The sequence below is a fragment of the Oncorhynchus mykiss genome, chromosome 19 (assembly GCF_057628025.1).
Source record: "Oncorhynchus mykiss isolate SJ-2025 chromosome 19, ASM5762802v1, whole genome shotgun sequence".
Lineage (NCBI taxonomy): Eukaryota > Metazoa > Chordata > Actinopteri > Salmoniformes > Salmonidae > Oncorhynchus > Oncorhynchus mykiss.
Genome location: NC_143040.1, coordinates 76,245,499 through 76,268,392, shown reverse-complemented (window position 1 = coordinate 76,268,392; position 22,894 = coordinate 76,245,499). Strand labels below are relative to the sequence as shown.

General features: G+C 42.5%; 1 protein-coding gene across 4 annotated transcripts in view; it reads right to left on the bottom strand.

Annotated features, from left to right (window-relative positions):
• Positions 1–22,894, bottom strand: part of jade1 (jade family PHD finger 1) — an 80,347-nt gene that overhangs the window by 49,763 nt on the left and 7,690 nt on the right. For all 4 annotated transcript variants that reach the window (XM_036955453.2, XM_036955448.2, XM_090211758.1 and 1 more), the window contains exons 3-4: positions 20,342–20,406; positions 17,881–18,038 (exon numbers count right to left, since the gene is read on the bottom strand). In XM_036955453.2, the coding sequence (XP_036811348.2) occupies positions 17,881–18,038; positions 20,342–20,406 (223 nt within the window). The remainder of the gene's footprint in view (positions 1–17,880; positions 18,039–20,341; positions 20,407–22,894) is intronic.

The window sequence follows — 22,894 nt, the reverse complement described above, 5'->3', positions numbered from 1 at the left end:
GGTTAGATATGACTAGAGAACAAAGATACAAAGATATGACTAGAGAACAGAGATGGTCAGATATGACTAGAGAACAGAGATGGTCAGATATGACTAGAGAACAGATATGGTTAGATATGACTAGAGAACAGAGATGGTCAGATATGACTCGAGAACAGAGATATGACTAGAGAACAGAGATGGTTAGATATGACTAGAGAACAGAGATATGACTCGAGAACAGAGATATGACTAGAGAACAGAGATGGTTAGATATGACTAGAGAGCAGAGACGGTTAGATATGACTAGAGAGCAGAGATGGTTAGATATGACTAGAGAGCAGAGATGGTTAGATATGACTAGAGAGCAGAGATGGTTAGATATGACTAGAGAGCAGAGATGGTTAGCTATGACTAGAGAGCAGAGATGGTTAGATATGACTAGAGAACAGAGATGGTTAGATATGACTAGAGAACAGAGATGGTCAGATATGACTAGAGAACAGAGATATGACTAGAGAGCAGAGATGGTTAGATATGACTAGAGAGCAAGAAGGTTAGATATGATTAGAGAACAGAGATGGTCAGATATGACTAGAGAACAGAGATATGACTAGAGAACAGAAATGGTTAGATATGACTAGAGAACAGAGATATGACTAGAGAACAGATATGACTAGAGAACAGAGATGGTTAGATATGACTAGAGAGCAGAGATGGTTAGATATGACTAGAGAGCAGAGATGGTTAGATATGACTAGAGAGCAGAGATGGTTAGATATGACTAGAGAGCAAGAAGGTTAGATATGATTAGAGAACAGAGATGGTCAGATATGACTAGAGAACAGAGATATGACTAGAGAACAGAAATGGTTAGATATGACTAGAGAACAGAGATATGACTAGAGAACAGATATATGACTAGAGAACAGAGATGGTTAGATATGACTAGAGAGCAGAGATGGTTAGATATGACTAGAGAGCAGAGATGGTTAGATATGACTAGAGAGCAGAAATGGTTGTATATGACTAGAGAACAGAGATGGTCAGATATGACTAGAGAACAGAGATGGTCAGATATGACTAGAGAACAGAGATGGTCAGATATGACTAGAGAACAGAGATGGTCAGATATGACTAGAGAACAGATATGGTTAGATATGACTAGAGAACAGAGATGGTCAGATATGACTAGAGAACAGAGATATGACTCGAGAACAGAGATATGACTAGAGAACAGAGATGGTTAGATATGACTAGAGAACAGAGATATGACTCGAGAACAGAGATATGACTAGAGAACAGAGATGGTTAGATATGACTAGAGAGCAGAGACGGTTAGATATGACTAGAGAACAGAGATGGTTAGATATGACTAGAGAACAGAGATATGACTAGAGAACAGAGATATGACTAGAGAACAGAGATGGTTAGATATGACTAGAGAGCAGAGATGGTTAGATATGACTAGAGAGCAGAGATGGTTAGATATGACTAGAGAACAGAGATGGTCAGATATGACTAGAGAACAGAGATGGTCAGATATGATTAGAGAACAGAGATGGTCAGATATGACTCGAGAACAGAGATATGACTAGAGAACAGAGATGGTTAGATATGACTAGAGAACAGAGATATGACTAGAGAACAGAGATGGTTAGATATGACTAGAGAACAGAGATGGTCAGATATGACTAGAGAACAGAGATATGACTAGAGAACAGAGATAGTTAGATATGACTAGAGAGCAGAAATGGTTAGATATGACTAGAGAGCAGAGATGGTTAGATATGACTAGAGAGCAGAGATGGTTAGATATGACTAGAGAGCAGAGATGGTTAGATATGACTAGAGAGCAGAGATGGTTAGATATGACTAGAGAGCAGAGATGGTTAGATATGACTAGAGAGCAGAGATGGTTAGATATGACTAGAGAGCAGAGATGGTTAGCTATGACTAGAGAGCAGAGATGGTTAGATATGACTAGAGAACAGAGATGGTTAGATATGACTAGAGAACAGAGATGGTCAGATATGACTAGAGAACAGAGATATGACTAGAGAGCAGAGATGGTTAGATATGACTAGAGAGCAAGAAGGTTAGATATGATTAGAGAACAGAGATGGTCAGATATGACTAGAGAACAGAGATATGACTAGAGAACAGAAATGGTTAGATATGACTAGAGAACAGAGATATGACTAGAGAACAGATATGACTAGAGAACAGAGATGGTTAGATATGACTAGAGAGCAGAGATGGTTAGATATGACTAGAGAGCAGAGATGGTTAGATATGACTAGAGAGCAGAGATGGTTAGATATGACTAGAGAACAGAGATGGTCAGATATGACTAGAGAACAGAGATGGTCAGATATGACTAGAGAACAGAGATGGTCAGATATGACTAGAGAACAGAGATGGTCAGATATGACTAGAGAACAGATATGGTTAGATATGACTAGAGAACAGAGATGGTCAGATATGACTCGAGAACAGAGATATGACTAGAGAACAGAGATGGTTAGATATGACTAGAGAACAGAGATATGACTCGAGAACAGAGATATGACTAGAGAACAGAGATGGTTAGATATGACTAGAGAACAGAGATGGTCAGATATGACTAGAGAACAGAGATATGACTAGAGAACAGATATGGTTAGATATGACTAGAGAACAGAGATATGACTAGAGAACAGAGATGGTTAGATATGACTAGAGAGCAGAGATGGTTAGATATGACTAGAGAGCAGAGATGGTTAGATATGACTAGAGAGCAGAGATGGTCAGATATGACTCGAGAACAGAGATGGTCAGATATGACTCGAGAACAGGGATATGACTAGAGAACAGAGATGGTTAGATATGACTAGAGAACAGAGATATGACTAGAGAACAGAGATGGTCAGATATGACTAGAGAACAGAGATATGACTAGAGAACAGAGATGGTCAGATATGACTAGAGAACAGAGATATGACTAGAGAGCAGAGATGGTTAGATATGACTAGAGAACAGAGATGGTTAGATATGACTAGAGAGCAGAGATGGTTAGATATGACTAGAGAGCAGAGATGGTTAGATATGACTAGAGAGCAGAGATGGTTAGATATGACTAGAGAGCAGAGATGGTTAGCTATGACTAGAGAGCAAGAAGGTTAGATATGATTAGAGAACAGAGATGGTCAGATATGACTAGAGAACAGAGATATGACTAGAGAACAGAGCTGGTTAGATATGACTAGAGAACAGATATATGACTAGAGAACAGAGATGGTTAGATATGACTAGAGAGCAGAGATGGTTAGATATGACTAGAGAGCAGAGATGGTCAGATATGACTAGAGAACAGAGATGGTCAGATATGATTAGAGAACAGAGATGGTTAGATATGACTAGAGAACAGAGATATGACTAGAGAACAGAGATGGTCAGATATGACTAGAGAACAGAGATGGTCAGATATGACTAGAGAACAGAGATGGTTAGATATGACTAGAGAACAGAGATATGACTAGAGAACAGAGATGGTCAGATATGACTAGAGAACAGAGATGGTCAGATATGACTAGAGAACAGAGATATGACTAGAGGACAGAGATGGTCAGATATGACTAGAGAACAGAGATGGTCAGATATGACTAGAGAACAGAGATATGACTAGAGAACAGAGATGGTTAGATATGACTAGAGAACAGAGATATGACTAGAGAACAGAGATGGTTAGATATGACTAGAGAACAGAGATGGTCAGATATGACTAGAGAACAGAGATATGACTAGAGAACAGATATGGTTAGATATGACTAGAGAACAGAGATGGTTTGATATGATTAGAAAACAGATATGGTTAGATATGACTAGAGAACAGAGATATGACTAGAGAACAGAGATGGTTAGATATGACTAGAGAGCAGAGATGGTTAGATATGACTAGAGAGCAGAGATGATTAGATATGACTAGAGAGCAGAGATGGTTAGATATGACTAGAGAACAGAGATGGTCAGATATGACTTGAGAACAGAGATGGTCAGATATGACTCGAGAACAGAGATGGTCAGATATGACTCGAGAACAGGGATATGACTAGAGAACAGAGATGGTTAGATATGACTAGAGAACAGAGATGGTCAGATATGACTAGAGAACAGAGATGGTCAGATATGACTCGAGAACAGAGATGGTCAGATATGACTCGAGAACAGAGATGGTCAGATATGACTCGAGAACAGGGATATGACTAGAGAACAGAGATGGTTAGATATGACTAGAGAACAGAGATATGACTAGAGAACAGAGATGGTCAGATATGACTAGAGAACAGAGATATGACTAGAGAACAGAGATGGTCAGATATGACTAGAGAACAGAGATATGACTAGAGAGCAGAGATGGTTAGATATGACTAGAGAACAGAGATGGTTAGATATGACTAGAGAGCAGAGATGGTTAGATATGACTAGAGAGCAGAGATGGTTAGATATGACTAGAGAGCAGAGATGGTTAGATATGACTAGAGAGCAGAGATGGTTAGATATGACTAGAGAGCAGAGATGGTTAGCTATGACTAGAGAGCAAGAAGGTTAGATATGATTAGAGAACAGAGATGGTCAGATATGACTAGAGAACAGAGATATGACTAGAGAACAGAGATGGTTAGATATGACTAGAGAACAGATATATGACTAGAGAACAGAGATGGTTAGATATGACTAGAGAACAGATATATGACTAGAGAACAGAGATGGTTAGATATGACTAGAGAGCAGAGATGGTTAGATATGACTAGAGAGCAGAGATGGTTAGATATGACTAGAGAACAGAGATGGTTAGATATGACTAGAGAGCAGAGATGGTTAGATATGACTAGAGAGCAGAGATGGTTAGATATGACTAGAGAGCAGAGATGGTTAGATATGACTAGAGAGCAGAGATGGTTAGCTATGACTAGAAAACAGAGATATGACTAGAGAACAGAGATGGTCAGATATGACTAGAGAACAGAGATGGTCAGATATGACTAGAAAACAGAGATATGACTAGAGAACAGAGATGGTCAGATATGACTAGAGAACAGAGATGGTCAGATATGACTAGAGAACAGATATGGTTAGATATGACTCGAGAACAGAGATGGTCAGATATGACTCGAGAACAGGGATATGACTAGAGAACAGAGATGGTTAGATATGACTAGAGAACAGAGATATGACTAGAGAACAGAGATGGTCAGATATGACTAGAGAACAGAGATGGTCAGATATGACTAGAGAACAGAGATGGTTAGATATGACTAGAGAACAGAGATGGTTAGATATGACTAGAGAACAGATATATGACTAGAGAACAGAGATGGTTAGATATGACTAGAGAGCAGAGATGGTTAGATATGACTAGAGAGCAGAGATGGTTAGATATGACTAGAGAACAGAGATGGTTAGATATGACTAGAGAGCAGAGATGGTTAGATATGACTAGAGAGCAGAGATGGTTAGATATGACTAGAGAGCAGAGATGGTTAGATATGACTAGAGAGCAGAGATGGTTAGCTATGACTAGAAAACAGAGATATGACTAGAGAACAGAGATGGTCAGATATGACTAGAGAACAGAGATGGTCAGATATGACTAGAAAACAGAGATATGACTAGAGAACAGAGATGGTCAGATATGACTAGAGAACAGAGATGGTCAGATATGACTAGAGAACAGATATGGTTAGATATGACTCGAGAACAGAGATGGTCAGATATGACTCGAGAACAGGGATATGACTAGAGAACAGAGATGGTTAGATATGACTAGAGAACAGAGATATGACTAGAGAACAGAGATGGTCAGATATGAGTAGTGAACAGAGATGGTCAGATATGACTAGAGAACAGAGATATGACTAGAGAACAGAGATGGTCAGATATGACTAGAGAACAGAGATGGTCAGATATGACTAGAGAACAGAGATGGTTAGATATGACTAGAGAACAGAGATATGACTAGAGAACAGAGATGGTCAGATATGACTAGAGAACAGAGATGGTCAGATATGACTAGAGAACAGAGATATGACTAGAGGACAGAGATGGTCAGATATGACTAGAGAACAGAGATGGTCAGATATGACTTGAGAACAGAGATATGACTAGAGAACAGAGATGGTTAGATATGACTAGAGAACAGAGATATGACTAGAGAACAGAGATGGTTAGATATGACTAGAGAACAGAGATGGTCAGATATGACTAGAGAACAGAGATATGACTAGAGAACAGATATGGTTAGATATGACTAGAGAACAGAGATGGTTTGATATGATTAGAAAACAGATATGGTTAGATATGACTAGAGAACAGAGATATGACTAGAGAACAGAGATGGTTAGATATGACTAGAGAGCAGAGATGGTTAGATATGACTAGAGAGCAGAGATGATTAGATATGACTAGAGAGCAGAGATGGTTAGATATGACTAGAGAACAGAGATGGTCAGATATGACTTGAGAACAGAGATGGTCAGATATGACTCGAGAACAGAGATGGTCAGATATGACTCGAGAACAGGGATATGACTAGAGAACAGAGATGGTTAGATATGACTAGAGAACAGAGATGGTCAGATATGACTAGAGAACAGAGATGGTCAGATATGACTCGAGAACAGAGATGGTCAGATATGACTCGAGAACAGAGATGGTCAGATATGACTCGAGAACAGGGATATGACTAGAGAACAGAGATGGTTAGATATGACTAGAGAACAGAGATATGACTAGAGAACAGAGATGGTCAGATATGACTAGAGAACAGAGATATGACTAGAGAACAGAGATGGTCAGATATGACTAGAGAACAGAGATATGACTAGAGAGCAGAGATGGTTAGATATGACTAGAGAACAGAGATGGTTAGATATGACTAGAGAGCAGAGATGGTTAGATATGACTAGAGAGCAGAGATGGTTAGATATGACTAGAGAGCAGAGATGGTTAGATATGACTAGAGAGCAGAGATGGTTAGCTATGACTAGAGAGCAAGAAGGTTAGATATGATTAGAGAACAGAGATGGTCAGATATGACTAGAGAACAGAGATATGACTAGAGAACAGAGATGGTTAGATATGACTAGAGAACAGATATATGACTAGAGAACAGAGATGGTTAGATATGACTAGAGAGCAGAGATGGTTAGATATGACTAGAGAGCAGAGATGGTTAGATATGACTAGAGAACAGAGATGGTTAGATATGACTAGAGAGCAGAGATGGTTAGATATGACTAGAGAGCAGAGATGGTTAGATATGACTAGAGAGCAGAGATGGTTAGATATGACTAGAGAGCAGAGATGGTTAGCTATGACTAGAAAACAGAGATATGACTAGAGAACAGAGATGGTCAGATATGACTAGAGAACAGAGATGGTCAGATATGACTAGAAAACAGAGATATGACTAGAGAACAGAGATGGTCAGATATGACTAGAGAACAGAGATGGTCAGATATGACTAGAGAACAGATATGGTTAGATATGACTCGAGAACAGAGATGGTCAGATATGACTCGAGAACAGGGATATGACTAGAGAACAGAGATGGTTAGATATGACTAGAGAACAGAGATATGACTAGAGAACAGAGATGGTCAGATATGAGTAGTGAACAGAGATGGTCAGATATGACTAGAGAACAGAGATATGACTAGAGAACAGAGATGGTCAGATATGACTAGAGAACAGAGATGGTCAGATATGACTAGAGAACAGAGATGGTCAGATATGACTAGAGAGCAGAGATGGTTAGATATGACTAGAGAGCAGAGATGGTTAGATATGACTAGAGAGCAGAGATGGTTAGATATGACTAGAGAGCAGAGATGGTTAGATATGACTAGAGAGCAGAGATGGTTAGATATGACTAGAGAGCAGAGATGGTTAGATATGACTAGAGAGCAGAGATGGTTATATATGACTAGAAAACAGAGATGGTCAGATATGACTAGAGAACAGAGATGGTCAGATATGACTAGAGAACAGAGATGGTCAGATATGACTAGAGAACAGAGATGGTCAGATATGACTAGAGAACAGATATGGTTAGATATGACTAGAGAACAGAGATGGTCAGATATGACTCGAGAACAGAGATATGACTAGAGAACAGAGATGGTTAGATATGACTAGAGAACAAAGATACAAAGATATGACTAGAGAACAGAGATGGTCAGATATGACTAGAGAACAGAGATGGTCAGATATGACTAGAGAACAGATATGGTTAGATATGACTAGAGAACAGAGATGGTCAGATATGACTCGAGAACAGAGATATGACTAGAGAACAGAGATGGTTAGATATGACTAGAGAACAGAGATATGACTCGAGAACAGAGATATGACTAGAGAACAGAGATGGTTAGATATGACTAGAGAGCAGAGACGGTTAGATATGACTAGAGAGCAGAGATGGTTAGATATGACTAGAGAGCAGAGATGGTTAGATATGACTAGAGAGCAGAGATGGTTAGATATGACTAGAGAGCAGAGATGGTTAGCTATGACTAGAGAGCAGAGATGGTTAGATATGACTAGAGAACAGAGATGGTTAGATATGACTAGAGAACAGAGATGGTCAGATATGACTAGAGAACAGAGATATGACTAGAGAGGAGAGATGGTTAGATATGACTAGAGAGCAAGAAGGTTAGATATGATTAGAGAACAGAGATGGTCAGATATGACTAGAGAACAGAGATATGACTAGAGAACAGAAATGGTTAGATATGACTAGAGAACAGAGATATGACTAGAGAACAGATATGACTAGAGAACAGAGATGGTTAGATATGACTAGAGAGCAGAGATGGTTAGATATGACTAGAGAGCAGAGATGGTTAGATATGACTAGAGAGCAGAGATGGTTAGATATGACTAGAGAGCAAGAAGGTTAGATATGATTAGAGAACAGAGATGGTCAGATATGACTAGAGAACAGAGATATGACTAGAGAACAGAAATGGTTAGATATGACTAGAGAACAGAGATATGACTAGAGAACAGATATGACTAGAGAACAGAGATGGTTAGATATGACTAGAGAGCAGAGATGGTTAGATATGACTAGAGAGCAGAGATGGTTAGATATGACTAGAGAGCAGAGATGGTTAGATATGACTAGAGAACAGAGATGGTCAGATATGACTAGAGAACAGAGATGGTCAGATATGACTAGAGAACAGAGATGGTCAGATATGACTAGAGAACAGAGATGGTCAGATATGACTAGAGAACAGATATGGTTAGATATGACTAGAGAACAGAGATGGTCAGATATGACTCGAGAACAGAGATATGACTAGAGAACAGAGATGGTTAGATATGACTAGAGAACAGAGATATGACTCGAGAACAGAGATATGACTAGAGAACAGAGATGGTTAGATATGACTAGAGAGCAGAGACGGTTAGATATGACTAGAGAACAGAGATGGTTAGATATGACTAGAGAGCAGAGATGGTTAGATATGACTAGAGAGCAGAGATGGTTAGATATGACTAGAGAACAGAGATGGTCAGATATGACTAGAGAACAGAGATGGTCAGATATGATTAGAGAACAGAGATGGTCAGATATGACTCGAGAACAGAGATATGACTAGAGAACAGAGATGGTTAGATATGACTAGAGAACAGAGATATGACTAGAGAACAGAGATGGTTAGATATGACTAGAGAACAGAGATGGTCAGATATGACTAGAGAACAGAGATATGACTAGAGAACAGATATAGTTAGATATGACTAGAGAGCAGAAATGGTTAGATATGACTAGAGAGCAGAGATGGTTAGATATGACTAGAGAGCAGAGATGGTTAGATATGACTAGAGAGCAGAGATGGTTAGCTATGACTAGAGAGCAGAGATGGTTAGATATGACTAGAGAACAGAGATGGTCAGATATGACTAGAGAACAGAGATGGTTAGATATGACTAGAGAGCAGAGACAGTTAGATATGACTAGAGAACAGAGATGGTCAGATATGACTAGAGAACAGAGATATGACTAGAGAGCAGAGATGGTTAGATATGACTAGAGAGCAGAGACAGTTAGATATGACTAGAGAACAGAGATAGTTAGATATGACTAGAGAGCAGAGATGGTTAGATATGACTAGAGAACAGAGATGGTTAGATCTGACTAGAGAACAGAGATGGTTAGATATGACTAGAGAGCAGAGACAGTTAGATATGACTAGAGAACAGAGATGGTTAGATATGACTAGAGAACAGAGATGGTTAGATATGACTAGAGAGCAGAGACAGTTAGATATGACTAGAGAACAGAGATAGTTATACATAAACTCAGCAAAAAAGAAACGTCCTCTCATTGTCAACTGTGTTTATTTTCAGCAAACTTAATGTGTAAATATTTGTATGAACATAACAAGATTCAACAACAGACATAAACTGAACAAGTTCCACAGACATGTGACTAATAGAAATTGAATAATGTGTCCCTGAACAAGGGGGGGGGTCAAAATCAAAAGTAACAGTCAGTATCTGTTGTGGCCACCAGCTGCATTAAGTACTGCAGTGCATCTCCTCCTCATGAACTGCACCAGATTTGACAGTTCTTGCTGTGAGATGTTACCTCACTCTTCCACCAAGGGACCTGCAAGTTCCCAGACATTTCTGGGGCGGGGGGGGGAATGGCCCTAGCCCTCACCCTCCGATCCAACAGGTCTGGTGAGGTCCTGCCTTACAACAAGCCCTCAGTCCAGCCTCTCTCAGCCTATTGAGGACAGTCTGAGCACTGATGGAGGGATTGTGCGTTCCTGGTGTAACTCGGGCAGTTGTTGTTTCCATCCTGTACCTGTCCTGCAGGTGCGATGTTCGGATGTAGCGGTCCTGTGCAGGTATTGTTACGCGTGGTCTGCCACTGCGAGGACGATCAGCTGTCCGTCCTGTCTCCCTGTAGCGCTGTCTAAGGCGTCTCACAGTACGGACATTGCAATTTATTGCCCTGGCCACATCTGCAGTCCTCATGCCTCCTTGCAGCATGCCTAAGGCACGTTCACGCAGATGAGCAGGGTCTCTGGACATCTTTCTTTTAGTATTTTTTCAGAGTCAGTAGAAAGGCCTCTTTAGTGTCCTACGTTTTCATAACTGTGACCTTAATTTCCTACCGTCTGTAAGCTGTTAGTGTCTTAACAACCGTTTCACAGGTGCATGTTCATTAAATGTTTATGGTTCACCGAACAAGCATGGGACAGTGTTTAAACCTTTTACAATGAAGATCTGTGAAGTTATTTGGAATTTTATGAATCATCTTTGAAAGAAAGGGTCCTGAAAAAGGGACGTTTCTTTTTTTTGCTGACTTTATATATCAATGAATTGGTGAGGGCACTAGAAAAGTCTGCAGCACCCAGCCTCACCCTACTAGAATCTGAAGTCAAATGTCTACTGTTTGCTGATGATCTGGTGCTTCTGTCACCAACCAAGGAGGGCCTACAGCAGCACCTAGATCTTCTGCACAGATTCTGCCAGACCTGGGCCTTGACAGTAAATCTCAGTAAGACCAGGACCACAAATACAAAGTCCATCTAGACACCGTTGCCCTAGAGCACACAAAAAAACTATACATACCTTGGCCTAAACATCAGTGCCACAGGTAACTTCCACAAAGCTGTGAACGAACTGAGAGACAAGGCAAGGGCATTCTATGCCATCAAAAGGAACATCAAATTCGACATACCAATTTGGACCTGGCTAAAAATACTTGAATCAGTTATAGAACCCACTGCACTTTATGGTTGTGAGGTCTGGGGTCCGCTCACCAACCAAGACTTCACAAAATGGGACAAACACCAAATTGAGACTCTGCATGCAGAATTCTGCAAAAATATCCTCCGTGTACAACAAAGAACACCAAATGATGCAGAGCAGAATTAGGCCGATACCCACTAATTATCAAAATCCAGAAAAGAGTTGTTAAATTCTACAACCACCTGAAAGGAAGCGATGCCCAAACCTTCCATAACAAAGCCATCAACTACAGAGAGATGAACCTGGAGAAGAGTCCCCTAAGCAAGCTGGTCCTGGGGCTCTGTTCACAAACACACCCCACAGAGCCCCAGGACAGCAACACAATTAGACCCAACTAAATCATGAGAAAACAAAAAGATAATTACTTGACACATTGGAAAGAATTAACAAAAAAACATAAAACTAGAATACCTGACCACTGTGACTGACCCAAACTTAAGGAAAGCTTTGACTATGTACAGAATCAGTGAGCATAGCCTTAGCCTGTCTTCTCTTGAGAGCCAGGTCTGCCTATGTGCTCACTGCCCACAAAATTAGGTGGAAACTGAGCTGCACTTCCTAACCTCCTGCCCAATGTATGACCATATTAGAGACACATATATCCCTCAGATTACACAGATCCACAAAGAATGCGAAAAGAAACATACATTCACGTACATATTACCTCAATTAACTAAACTAACCGGTGCCCCCGTACATTGACTATGTACCGGTACCGCCTGTATAAAGCCTCGCTTCTGTTATTTTCACTGTCATTTTACGGTTATTTTTATTTTGTATTTCTTTACTTACCTATTGTTTAAATTGCCCTGCTTGTAAGCATTTCACTGTAAGGTCCACCTGTTGTATTCGGCACACGTGACAAATAAACTTTGATTTGGTCAGGCCCCAGAACTACAACCACTACTGTTAGCTGTGTAACCTGGTCAGGCCCCAACCACTACTGTTAGCTGTGTAACCTGGTCAGGCCCCAACCACTACTGTTAGCTGTGTAACCTGGTCAGGCCCCAACCAGAACTACAACCACTACTGTTAGCTGTGTAACCTGGTCAGGCCCCAACCACTACTGTTAGCTGTGTAACCTGGTCAGGCCCCAACCACTACTGTTAGCTGTGTAACCTGGTCAGGCCCCAACCACTACTGTTAGCTGTGTAACCTGGTCAGGCCCCAACCACTACTGTTAGCTGTGTAACCTGGTCAGGTCCCAGAACTACAACCACTACTGTTAGCCGTGTAACCTGGTCAGGCCCCAACCACTACTGTTAGATGTGTAACCTGGTCAGGCCCCAACCACTACTGTTAGCTGTGTAACCTGGTCAGGTCCCAGAACTATAACCACTACTGTTAGCTGTGTAACCTGGTCAGGCCCCAACCACTACTGTTAGCTGTGTAACCTGGTCAGGCCCCAACCACTACTGTTAGCTGTGTAACCTGGTCAGGCCCCAACCACTACTGTTAGCTGTGTAACCTGGTCAGGCCCCAACCACTACTGTTAGCTGTGTAACCTGGTCATTTCCCAACCACTACTGTTAGACGTGTAACCTGGTCAGGCCCCAACCACTACTGTTAGCTGTGTAACCTGGTCAGGCCCCAACCACTACTGTTAGCTGTGTAACCTGGTCAGGCCCCAACCACTACTGTTAGCTGTGTAACCTGGTCATTTCCCAACCACTACTGTTAGATGTGTAACCTGGTCAGGCCCCAACCACTACTGTTAGCTGTGTAACCTGGTCAGGTCCCAGAACTACAACCACTACTGTTAGCTGTGTAACCTGGTCAGGCCCCAACCACTACTGTTAGCTGTGTAACCTGGTCAGGTCCCAGAACTACAACCACTACTGGCTACTATTTCTCCTCTTCCTGTTAATACACGCTCATGTCCTGTAACCTCAAAGACTTGGAATCAACCTTGTCCACATAGTTTCAGTGGGTAAAAGAGGGAAATGTTAGAGCTGTACATATCCACGACTAGAGTAGCTGACTGTAGTAATACAGGAACCTGGTTACACTACTATGTGCTTGTGTTGTAAAAAACACTGACAAGCTAATTGTCTTCAGCTATTCAAACAAAACAGAGGCATGGCAGTGCCACTCATAGTCTAGTTATACCAAGAGCCTTAGGAAACCCCTTAAAACACAATAAAACAATACTAAATAAACCAGGGCAATTTATCTGCAGGTGAAGGTGTTTATGTTGGCCATAATGGATACAGAATAAAATGGATTTACACCACAATTCAGAAAATAATGCCTCATCTACAAAATGCATATTTACATGTGATTTGTCCTCCATCAAATGGTAGTATGGCAGCCATATTGGATTTTGGACCCCAAAGATAAACCTGTGGTGGACCCTTGACTAAATTGCAAGAGTAGTAGCTAAAGATACAAAACTCTTTAAGGAACCTTGGACCCCAAAATGTCATTTTGATGTCTGAGCCCACTTGTTTTCCTTAGTGACGATTACAATAGCTACAACATAGAAAAAACATGTTTACTGTGTGTATTCTTGTCAGACAGGACCATAAACCACTGAATGAGAGAACATTTGACTTGGAAAGTTGTCTATTAATCAGCTAACACAAAGTAAAGCGTATATTCATTATAAATATTCATAGTTGCTATATTCCCCTGTTGTATCTGTTTCCAGGTCTATGTTTCATAGATGCATTAAGATATTATAATGCTGTTTGTTTGTTGTATGTAGTGCAGACAACTTCTATTCCACATTTTAGCAATATCACAGCATGTAAGATTGGGTTACATGAGTTTGTGGCCCATCCTCCTTCCTGCCAGGCATATTCTGCACTTTTTCAGTTAAAGAGGTGTGTCACAATATTGATCAATTTAATCTCTTTTACAGTAAAACACTTTTACACAACCATCAAATGGGAGACATTAGGGATGTGCTGCTGCTCCAGTTTCAACTGTTCTGCCTTATTATTATTTGACCATGCTGGTCATTTATGAACATCTTGGCCATGTTCTGTTATAATCTCCACCCGGCACAGCCAGAAGAGGACTGGCCACCCCACATAGCCTGGTTCCTCTCTATGTTTCTTCCTAGGTTTTGGCCTTTCTAGGGAGTTTTTCCTAGCCACCGTGCTTCAACACCTGCATTGCTTGCTGTTTGGGGTTTTAGGCTGGGTTTCTGTACAGCACTTTGAGATATCAGATGATGTACGAAGGGCTATATAAATAAATTTGATTTGATTTGATTTGGATGTGAAAAAACATAGTTGTGTTTTGTTCTACCTCGGGTAGGAGTATCTCTAATGTAGGGCCTTGCCACTAGACTACTACATGCCCTACATGTCCTACCGGTCTACAGGTTGAGGGATGGTGTTTAGGCTACATGTCCTACCGGGCTACAGGTTGAGGGATGGTGTTTAGGCTACATGTCCTACTGGGCTACAGGCTGAGGGATGGTGTTTAGGCTACATGTCCTACTGGGCTACAGGTTGAGGGATGGTGTTTAGGCTACATGTCCTACTGGGCTACATGTCTTACCGGGCTACAGGTTGAGGGATGGTGTTTAGGCTACATGTCCTACAGGGCTACATGTCTTACCGGGCTACATGTTTTACCGGGCTACAGGTTGAGGGATGGTGTTTAGGCTACATGTCCTACAGAGCTACATGTCCTACCGGCCTACAGGCTACATGTCCTACCAGGCTGCAGGATGGTGTTTAGGCTACATGTCCTACCAGGCTGCAGGCTGAGGGATGGTGTTTAGGCTACATGTCCTACCTACCGGTCTACATGTCCTACCGGGCTACACGTCCTACAGGGCTACAGACTACATGTCCTACAGGCTACATGTCCTACCGGGCTACATGGGCTACAGACTACATGTCCTACCAGGCTACATGTAATACCAGGCTACATGTCCTACAAGTCCTACAGGCTACATGTCCTGCAGGCTACATGTCCTACCGGGCTACAAGCTACATGTCCTACAGGGAAACATGTCCTACCAGGTTACATGTCCTACCGGTCTACAGGCTACATGTCCTACCGGTCTACAGGCTACATGTCCTACCGGGCTACATGTCTTACAGGGCTACATGTCTTACTGGGCTACAGGCTACATGTCTTACCGGGCTACATGTCTTACCGGGCTACATGTCTTACTGGGCTACAGGCTACATGTCTTACCAGGCTACATGTCTTACTGGGCTACAGGCTACATGTCTTACTGGGCTACAGGCTACATGTCTTACTGGGCTACAGGCTACATGTCTTACCGGGCTACATGTCTTACCGGGCTACATGTCTTACCGGGCTACATGTCTTACCGGGCTACATGTCTTACAAGGGCTACAGGTTGAGGGATGGTGTTTAGGCTACATGTCCTACAGGGCTACAGGTTGAGGGATGGTGTTTAGGCTACATGTCCTACTGGGCTACAGGCTGAGGGATGGTGTTTAGGCTACATGTCTTACCGGGCTTCTACATGTTGAGGGATGGTGTTTAGGCTACATGTCCTACAGGGCTACAGGCTGAGGGATGGTGTTTAGGCTACATGTCCTACAGTGCTACATGTCCTACCGGCCTACAGGCTACATGTCCTACCAGGCTACAGGATGGTGTTTAGGCTACATGTCCTACCAGGCTGCAGGCTGAGGGATGGTGTTTAGGCTACATGTCCTACTGGGCTACAAGTTGAGGGATGGTGTTTAGGCTACATGTCCTACCTACCGGTCTACAGTCTACATGTCCTACCGGGCTACACGTCCTACAGGGCTACAGACTACATGTCCTACCGGGCTACATGGGCTACAGACTACATGTCCTACCAGGCTACATGTAATACCAGGCTACATGCTACATGTCCTACCGGGCTATACGTCCTACCGGGCTACACGTCCTACAGGGCTACAGACTACATGTCCAACCAGGCTACATGTAATACCAGGCTACATGTCCTACAAGTCCTACAGGCTACATGTCCTGCAGGCTACATGTCCTACCGGGCTACATGCTACATGTCCTACCGGTCTAAAGGCTACATGTCCTACCGGTCTACTGGCTACATGTCCTACCGGTCTACAGGCTACATGTCCTACCGGGCTACACGTCCTACCGGTCTACAGGCTACACGTCCTACCGGTCTACAGGCTACACGTCCTACCGGGCTACAGGCTACACGTCCTACAGGCTACACATCCTACCGGGCTACAGGCTACACGTCTTACCGGGCTACATGTTTTACCGGGTTACAGGCTACATGTCCTACCGGGCTACAGGCTACATGTCCTACCGGGCTACAGGCTACATGTCCTACCGGGCTACAGGCTACATGTCCTACCGGGCTACATGTCCTACCGGGCTACAGGCTACATGATCTACCGGGCTACAGGCTACATGTCCTACCGGGCTACATGTCCTACCGGGCTACAGGCTACATGTCCTACCGGGCTACAGGCTACATGTCCTACCAGGCTACATGTCCTACATGTAGGACATGTAGCCTATGTAGGACATGTCCTACTGGGCTCCAGGCTACACGTCCTACACGTCCTACCGGGCTACACGTCCTACCGGGCTACAGGCTACACGTCTTACCGGGCTACATGTCCTACCGGGCTACAGGCTACATGTCCTACCGGGCTACAGGCTACATGTCCTACCGGGCTACAGGCTACATGGCCTACCGGGCTACATGGCCTACCGGGCTACAGGCTACATGTCCTACCGGGCTACATGCTACATGTCCTACCGGGCTACATGTCCTACCGGGCTACATGTCCTACCGGGCTACAGGCTACACGTCCTACCGGGCTACATGTCCTACCGGGCTACAGGCTACATGTCCTACCAGGCTACAGGCTACATGTCCTACATAGGCTACATGTCCTACATGTCCTACTGGGCTCCAGGCTACACGTCTTACCGGGCTACAGGCTACACGTCTTACCGGGCTACAGGCTACATGTCTTACTGGGCTACAGGCTACACGTCTTACCGGGCTACAGGCTACATGTCTTACTGGGCTACAGGCTACATGTCTTACCGGGCTACAGGCTACATGTCTTACTGGGCTACATGTCCTACTGGGCTACAGGCTGCATGTCTTACCGGGCTACAGGCTGGGGGATGGTGTGAGGACTGACAGGGACCTGGACTCCCTTCTCCCACTCCTGTCTCCAGGGGTCGGCCAGGACGTAGTAATCCTCAGGGTTCAGTTGGTACGTGTCATGGAGCTTCATGGCCGTGATGAAGTCTGTCCTGAACACCTGCACAACACAGGGACACAGACCAGACACTCACTTAATACCTGGGACACAGACAGATCACTCACTAACTGGGACATAGAGACACAAACAGATCACTCACTAACTGGGACATAGAGACACAGAGAGATCACTCACTAACTGGGACAGAGACACAGACAGATCACTCACTAACTGGGACAGAGACACAGAGAGATCACTCACTAACTGGGACAGAGACACAGACAGATCACTCACTAACTGGGACAGAGACACAGACAGATCACTCACTAACTGGGACAGAGACACAGACAGATCACTCACTAAATAATTGATGAGTGTAGGGTAGGATAGGAGCGAGTCGTGTTCTTTCGACCAAATGATTGAAACATTTTTAAACATGTATTTGTTCATATATTGACACACCCTGTGTTTTAATAAACTGTATGCACTGAGCCTTTAAGCGCACTGTTTGATTAAATAATTAACACACACAAATTACTCTAGAATGAGTACGAGATCGATTTGATTGTGTAGGGCCGGGCTCAGACATGCTGCGCTGTGTTAAAAAAAAAGACTGTGACTGTAACTAGCACCTGTTGTCTGTCTCCTCTCTGCCGCAGCGACCACCACAGAACATCAGAGTTTATTGCGCTCACTCTCTCAGGCTTGTTGCTGAAGCTGCAACATAATCACAGCCATTTCTGATTGAAAAGTTGTTACCGAAAACCCTCATTTGTTTAGGAATAACATTCCCTATTCCCTCAACCCTTGCTCTCTCCATGTGAAACATGTATGTATCACATGCACGTGATCAATAGCCTATCACAATCAAATCAATACATTGGTTATAACAAACTCTGAACACCGTAACAGCAAAATGGACTCAACAGGCAAATGTTTACTGGTTGCTCAGGAGGGAAAGAGAAAGTCAGATGTGTGGAAGACATTTGACTTAGTTGTGGAAACTACTGGAGATCCAGACAAAGGAGGGTAAAGGAGCAGGCCTCCAGCTCCATGGTGGTTCTACAAGGCTGCTATAAGGAGGAGATCCAGACAAAGGAGGGTAAAGGAGCAGGCCTCCAGCTCCATGGTGGTTCTACAAGGCTGATATAAGGAGGAGATCCAGACAAAGGAGGGTGAAGGAGCAGTGCTGTGAGAGTATTGTGTGTGCCAAACAGATGCTGTCAGATTACAATATTATTTCTGACCATTTGGAACAGTGGAAAAACTATAGTGATGCACCGATATGACATTTTTGGACGATACCGATATCCGTTATTTTCCTCGCCAAAAACACTGATTTAAAATGTAGCAGCCATTTACGCATACGGTTAAATAGATAACACAAACACATGGACACAGTAGTCTAAGGCACTGCATCTTAATGCAAGAGGTGTCACTACAGTCCCTGGTTCAAATCCAGGCTGTATCACATCCAGCCGTGATTGGGAGTCCCATAGGGCGGCGCACAATTGGCCCAGCGTCGTCCGGGTTTGGCCGGGGTAGGCCGTCATTGTAAATAAGAATGTGTTCTCAACTGACTTGCCTAGTTAAATAAAGGTTACACACACACTGACCAAAAAGTTATTTTGTTGGCATTTATGCATGTCCACATTACCAGTAAAACATAATCAAAAACTATTTATTTCACTTACTTGCTGTGCTGTTTCGTTGTTCAGTCGTTTCATTCTCAACCAGGATGTCTATGAAAAGGCGTTTGGGTCTTTGCGTGTCAAAAAAGCTTGTTGACAGGACCTGAATATGGCTGCACGTCACATAATTTAACGCGTTCATCATTTTATCGACTGTGAATTTAGCCACATTTATTGTCAACGTGTGTGTATTAAACACTATTTCAGAATTGGATCCCTCTCTTTCTAAAGAATTGGTATATCGCCTACCCCACGATGGACACTATAGACTCACCGTCTCCCGCATTGGCCCGTTGTACAACTAAATAATTTACTGTCTCAACTGTTTTGGGGAACAAGCGTCATAAAGTAAAATGATGTAACAGGTGAAACTAAGAAGGCAATCTGCTTCATCTCCCTAACGTATTGTACAAGTTGACTGCAGGTATTAACTTACTAAAAAACGGATAGTTTTGATGATAGTTTTGATGATATGAAAAAAAACTATACCATTGCCTTCTCCAAATAACCCGGTATACGATATATATGGTCTACTTCCCAAGCCTAAAATAGGGACATAGACAAACAGATCATTAAATAACTGGGACATAGACAGACGACATTCATCAGCACACAGCAACAAGCAGACAGAAGCTGGGTGAGGGGTTAGGTGTTAAGGGTGGGGTGACTTACTTCTGAGGGCTTCTTCCAATTGGCTCTCCTGGGTTGAGAATGTTGGGACCAGGAAGTGGAGTTACCTTAAAGATGACAGAGAAAAGACATCAGACTTCAGTCATCTCAATTATCTGACATTTCCTTACTTGTAGGCCAGTGGCAAGGCCCTACATTAGAGATACTCCTACCCGAGGTAGAACAAAACACAACTATGTTTTTTCACATCCCTAATGTCTCCCATTTGATGGTTGTGTAAAAGTGTTTTACTGTAAAAGAGATTAAATTAATCAATATTGTGACACACCCCTTTAACTGAAAAAGTGCAGAATATGCCTGGCAGGAATGAGGATGGGCCACAAACTCATGTAACCCAATCTTACATGCTGTGATATTGCTAAAATGTGGAATAGAAGTTGTCTGCACTACATACAACAAACAAACAGCATTATAATATCTTAATGCATCTAGGAAACATAGACCTGGAAACAGATACAACAGGGGAATATATCAACTATGAATATTTATGAAGTAGGGATGTTAACCGGTTAGCCACCGGAAAAACATTTGACCTGTCATGCTTATCAGTAAAAATGTGCATCATTTTGTGGAATTAAATTGGCACGTGTATTTTCATTAGTCGTCATGCATTTTATTAAATCACACACACACAGCATACAGACTAGTTAGAGAGGAATAGTCTACCACCTGTCAGACAGCACCAGAGAAGCTCCTCAATGTCTGTAGACTACTGGAGTGAAACCTGTTTTTGTAAGGCCAGTCATTGGTCAGCCCAGTCACTGCGTAACAAATAACAATTCTAAATGCAACTGCGTGTTAACTTGTGGCCACAATTTAAAAATAAGCTATTTTAATTTCTCAATCTCAACTCGTAAAGTGCGCCACCCTATTGCCATTCAGCTGCATAGGGTATAGTCTGCCTATAATACAATGTAACGTGAGCTGGAGACAGTATAATGTAATGTGGAGACAATATAATGTAATGTGAGCTGGAGGCAGTACAATGTAATGTGAGCTGGAGGCAGTACAATGTAACGTGAGCTGGAGACAGTACAATGTACCGTGGAGACAGTACAATGTACCGTGGAGACAGTACAATGTACCGTGGAGACAGTACAATGTACCGTGGAGACAGTACAATGTACCGTGGAGACAGTACAATGTACCGTGGAGACAGTACAATGTACCGTGGAGACAGTACAATGTAACGTGGAGGCAGTACAATGTAACGTGGAGGCAGTACAATGTAACGTGGAGGCAGTCTAATGTAATGTGAGCTGGAGGCAGTATAATGTAATGTGAGCTGGAGGCAGTATAATGTAACGTGAGCTGGAGGCAGTATAATGTAGAGGCAGTATAATGTAACGTGGAGGCAGTATAATGTAACGTGAGCTGGAGACAGTATAACGTAATGTGGAGACAGTATAATGTAATGTGGAGAAAGTATAATGTAATGTGGAGGCAGTATACTGCAACGTGGAGGCAGTATAATGTAATGTGTGCTGGAGACAGTATAATGTAATGCGGAGACAGTATAATGTAACGTGGAGACAGTATAATGTAAAGTGGAGGCAGTATAATGTAACGTGAGCTGGAGACAGTATAATGTAATGTGGAGACAGTATAATGTAACGTGGAGACAGTATAATGTAACGTGGAGACAGTATAATGTAACGTGGAGACAGTATAATGTAACGTGAGCTGGAGACAGTATAATGTAACGTGAGCTGGAGACAGTATAATGTAATGTGGAGACAGTATAATGTAATGTGGAGGCAGTATAATGTAATGTGAGCTGGAGACAGTATAATGTAATGTGAGCTGGAGACAGTATAATGTAATGTGAGCTGGAGACAGTATAATGTAATGTGGAGGCAGTATAATGTAACGTGGAGGCAGTATAATGTAACGTGGAGGCAGTATAATGTAACGTGGAGGCAGTATAATGTAATGTGGAGACAGTATAATGTAACGTGGAAGCAGTATAATGTAACGTGGAGGCAGTATAATGTAACGTGGAAGCAGTATAATGTAACGTGGAGGCAGTATAATGTAACGTGGAGGCAGTATAATGTAACGTGGAGGCAGTATAATGTAACGTGGAGGCAGTATAATGTAATGTGGAGACAGTATAATGTAACGTGGAGGCAGTATAATGTAACGTGGAGGCAGTATAATGTAACGTGAGCTGGAGACAGTATAATGTAATGTGGAGGCAGTATAATGTAACGTGGAAGCAGTATAATGTAACGTGGAGGCAGTATAATGTAACGTGGAGGCAGTATAATGTAACGTGAGCTGGAGACAGTATAATGTAACGTGGAGGCAGTATAATGTAACGTGGAGGCAGTATAATGTAACGTGGAGGCAGTATAATGTAACGTGGAGACAGTATAATGTAATGTGAGCTGGCGGCAGTATAATGTAACGTGGAGGCAGTATAATGTAACGTGGAGGCAGTATAATGTAACGTGGAAGCAGTATAATGTAACGTGGAGGCAGTATAATGTAATGTGAGCTGGAGGCAGTATAATGTAACGTGGAGGCAGTATA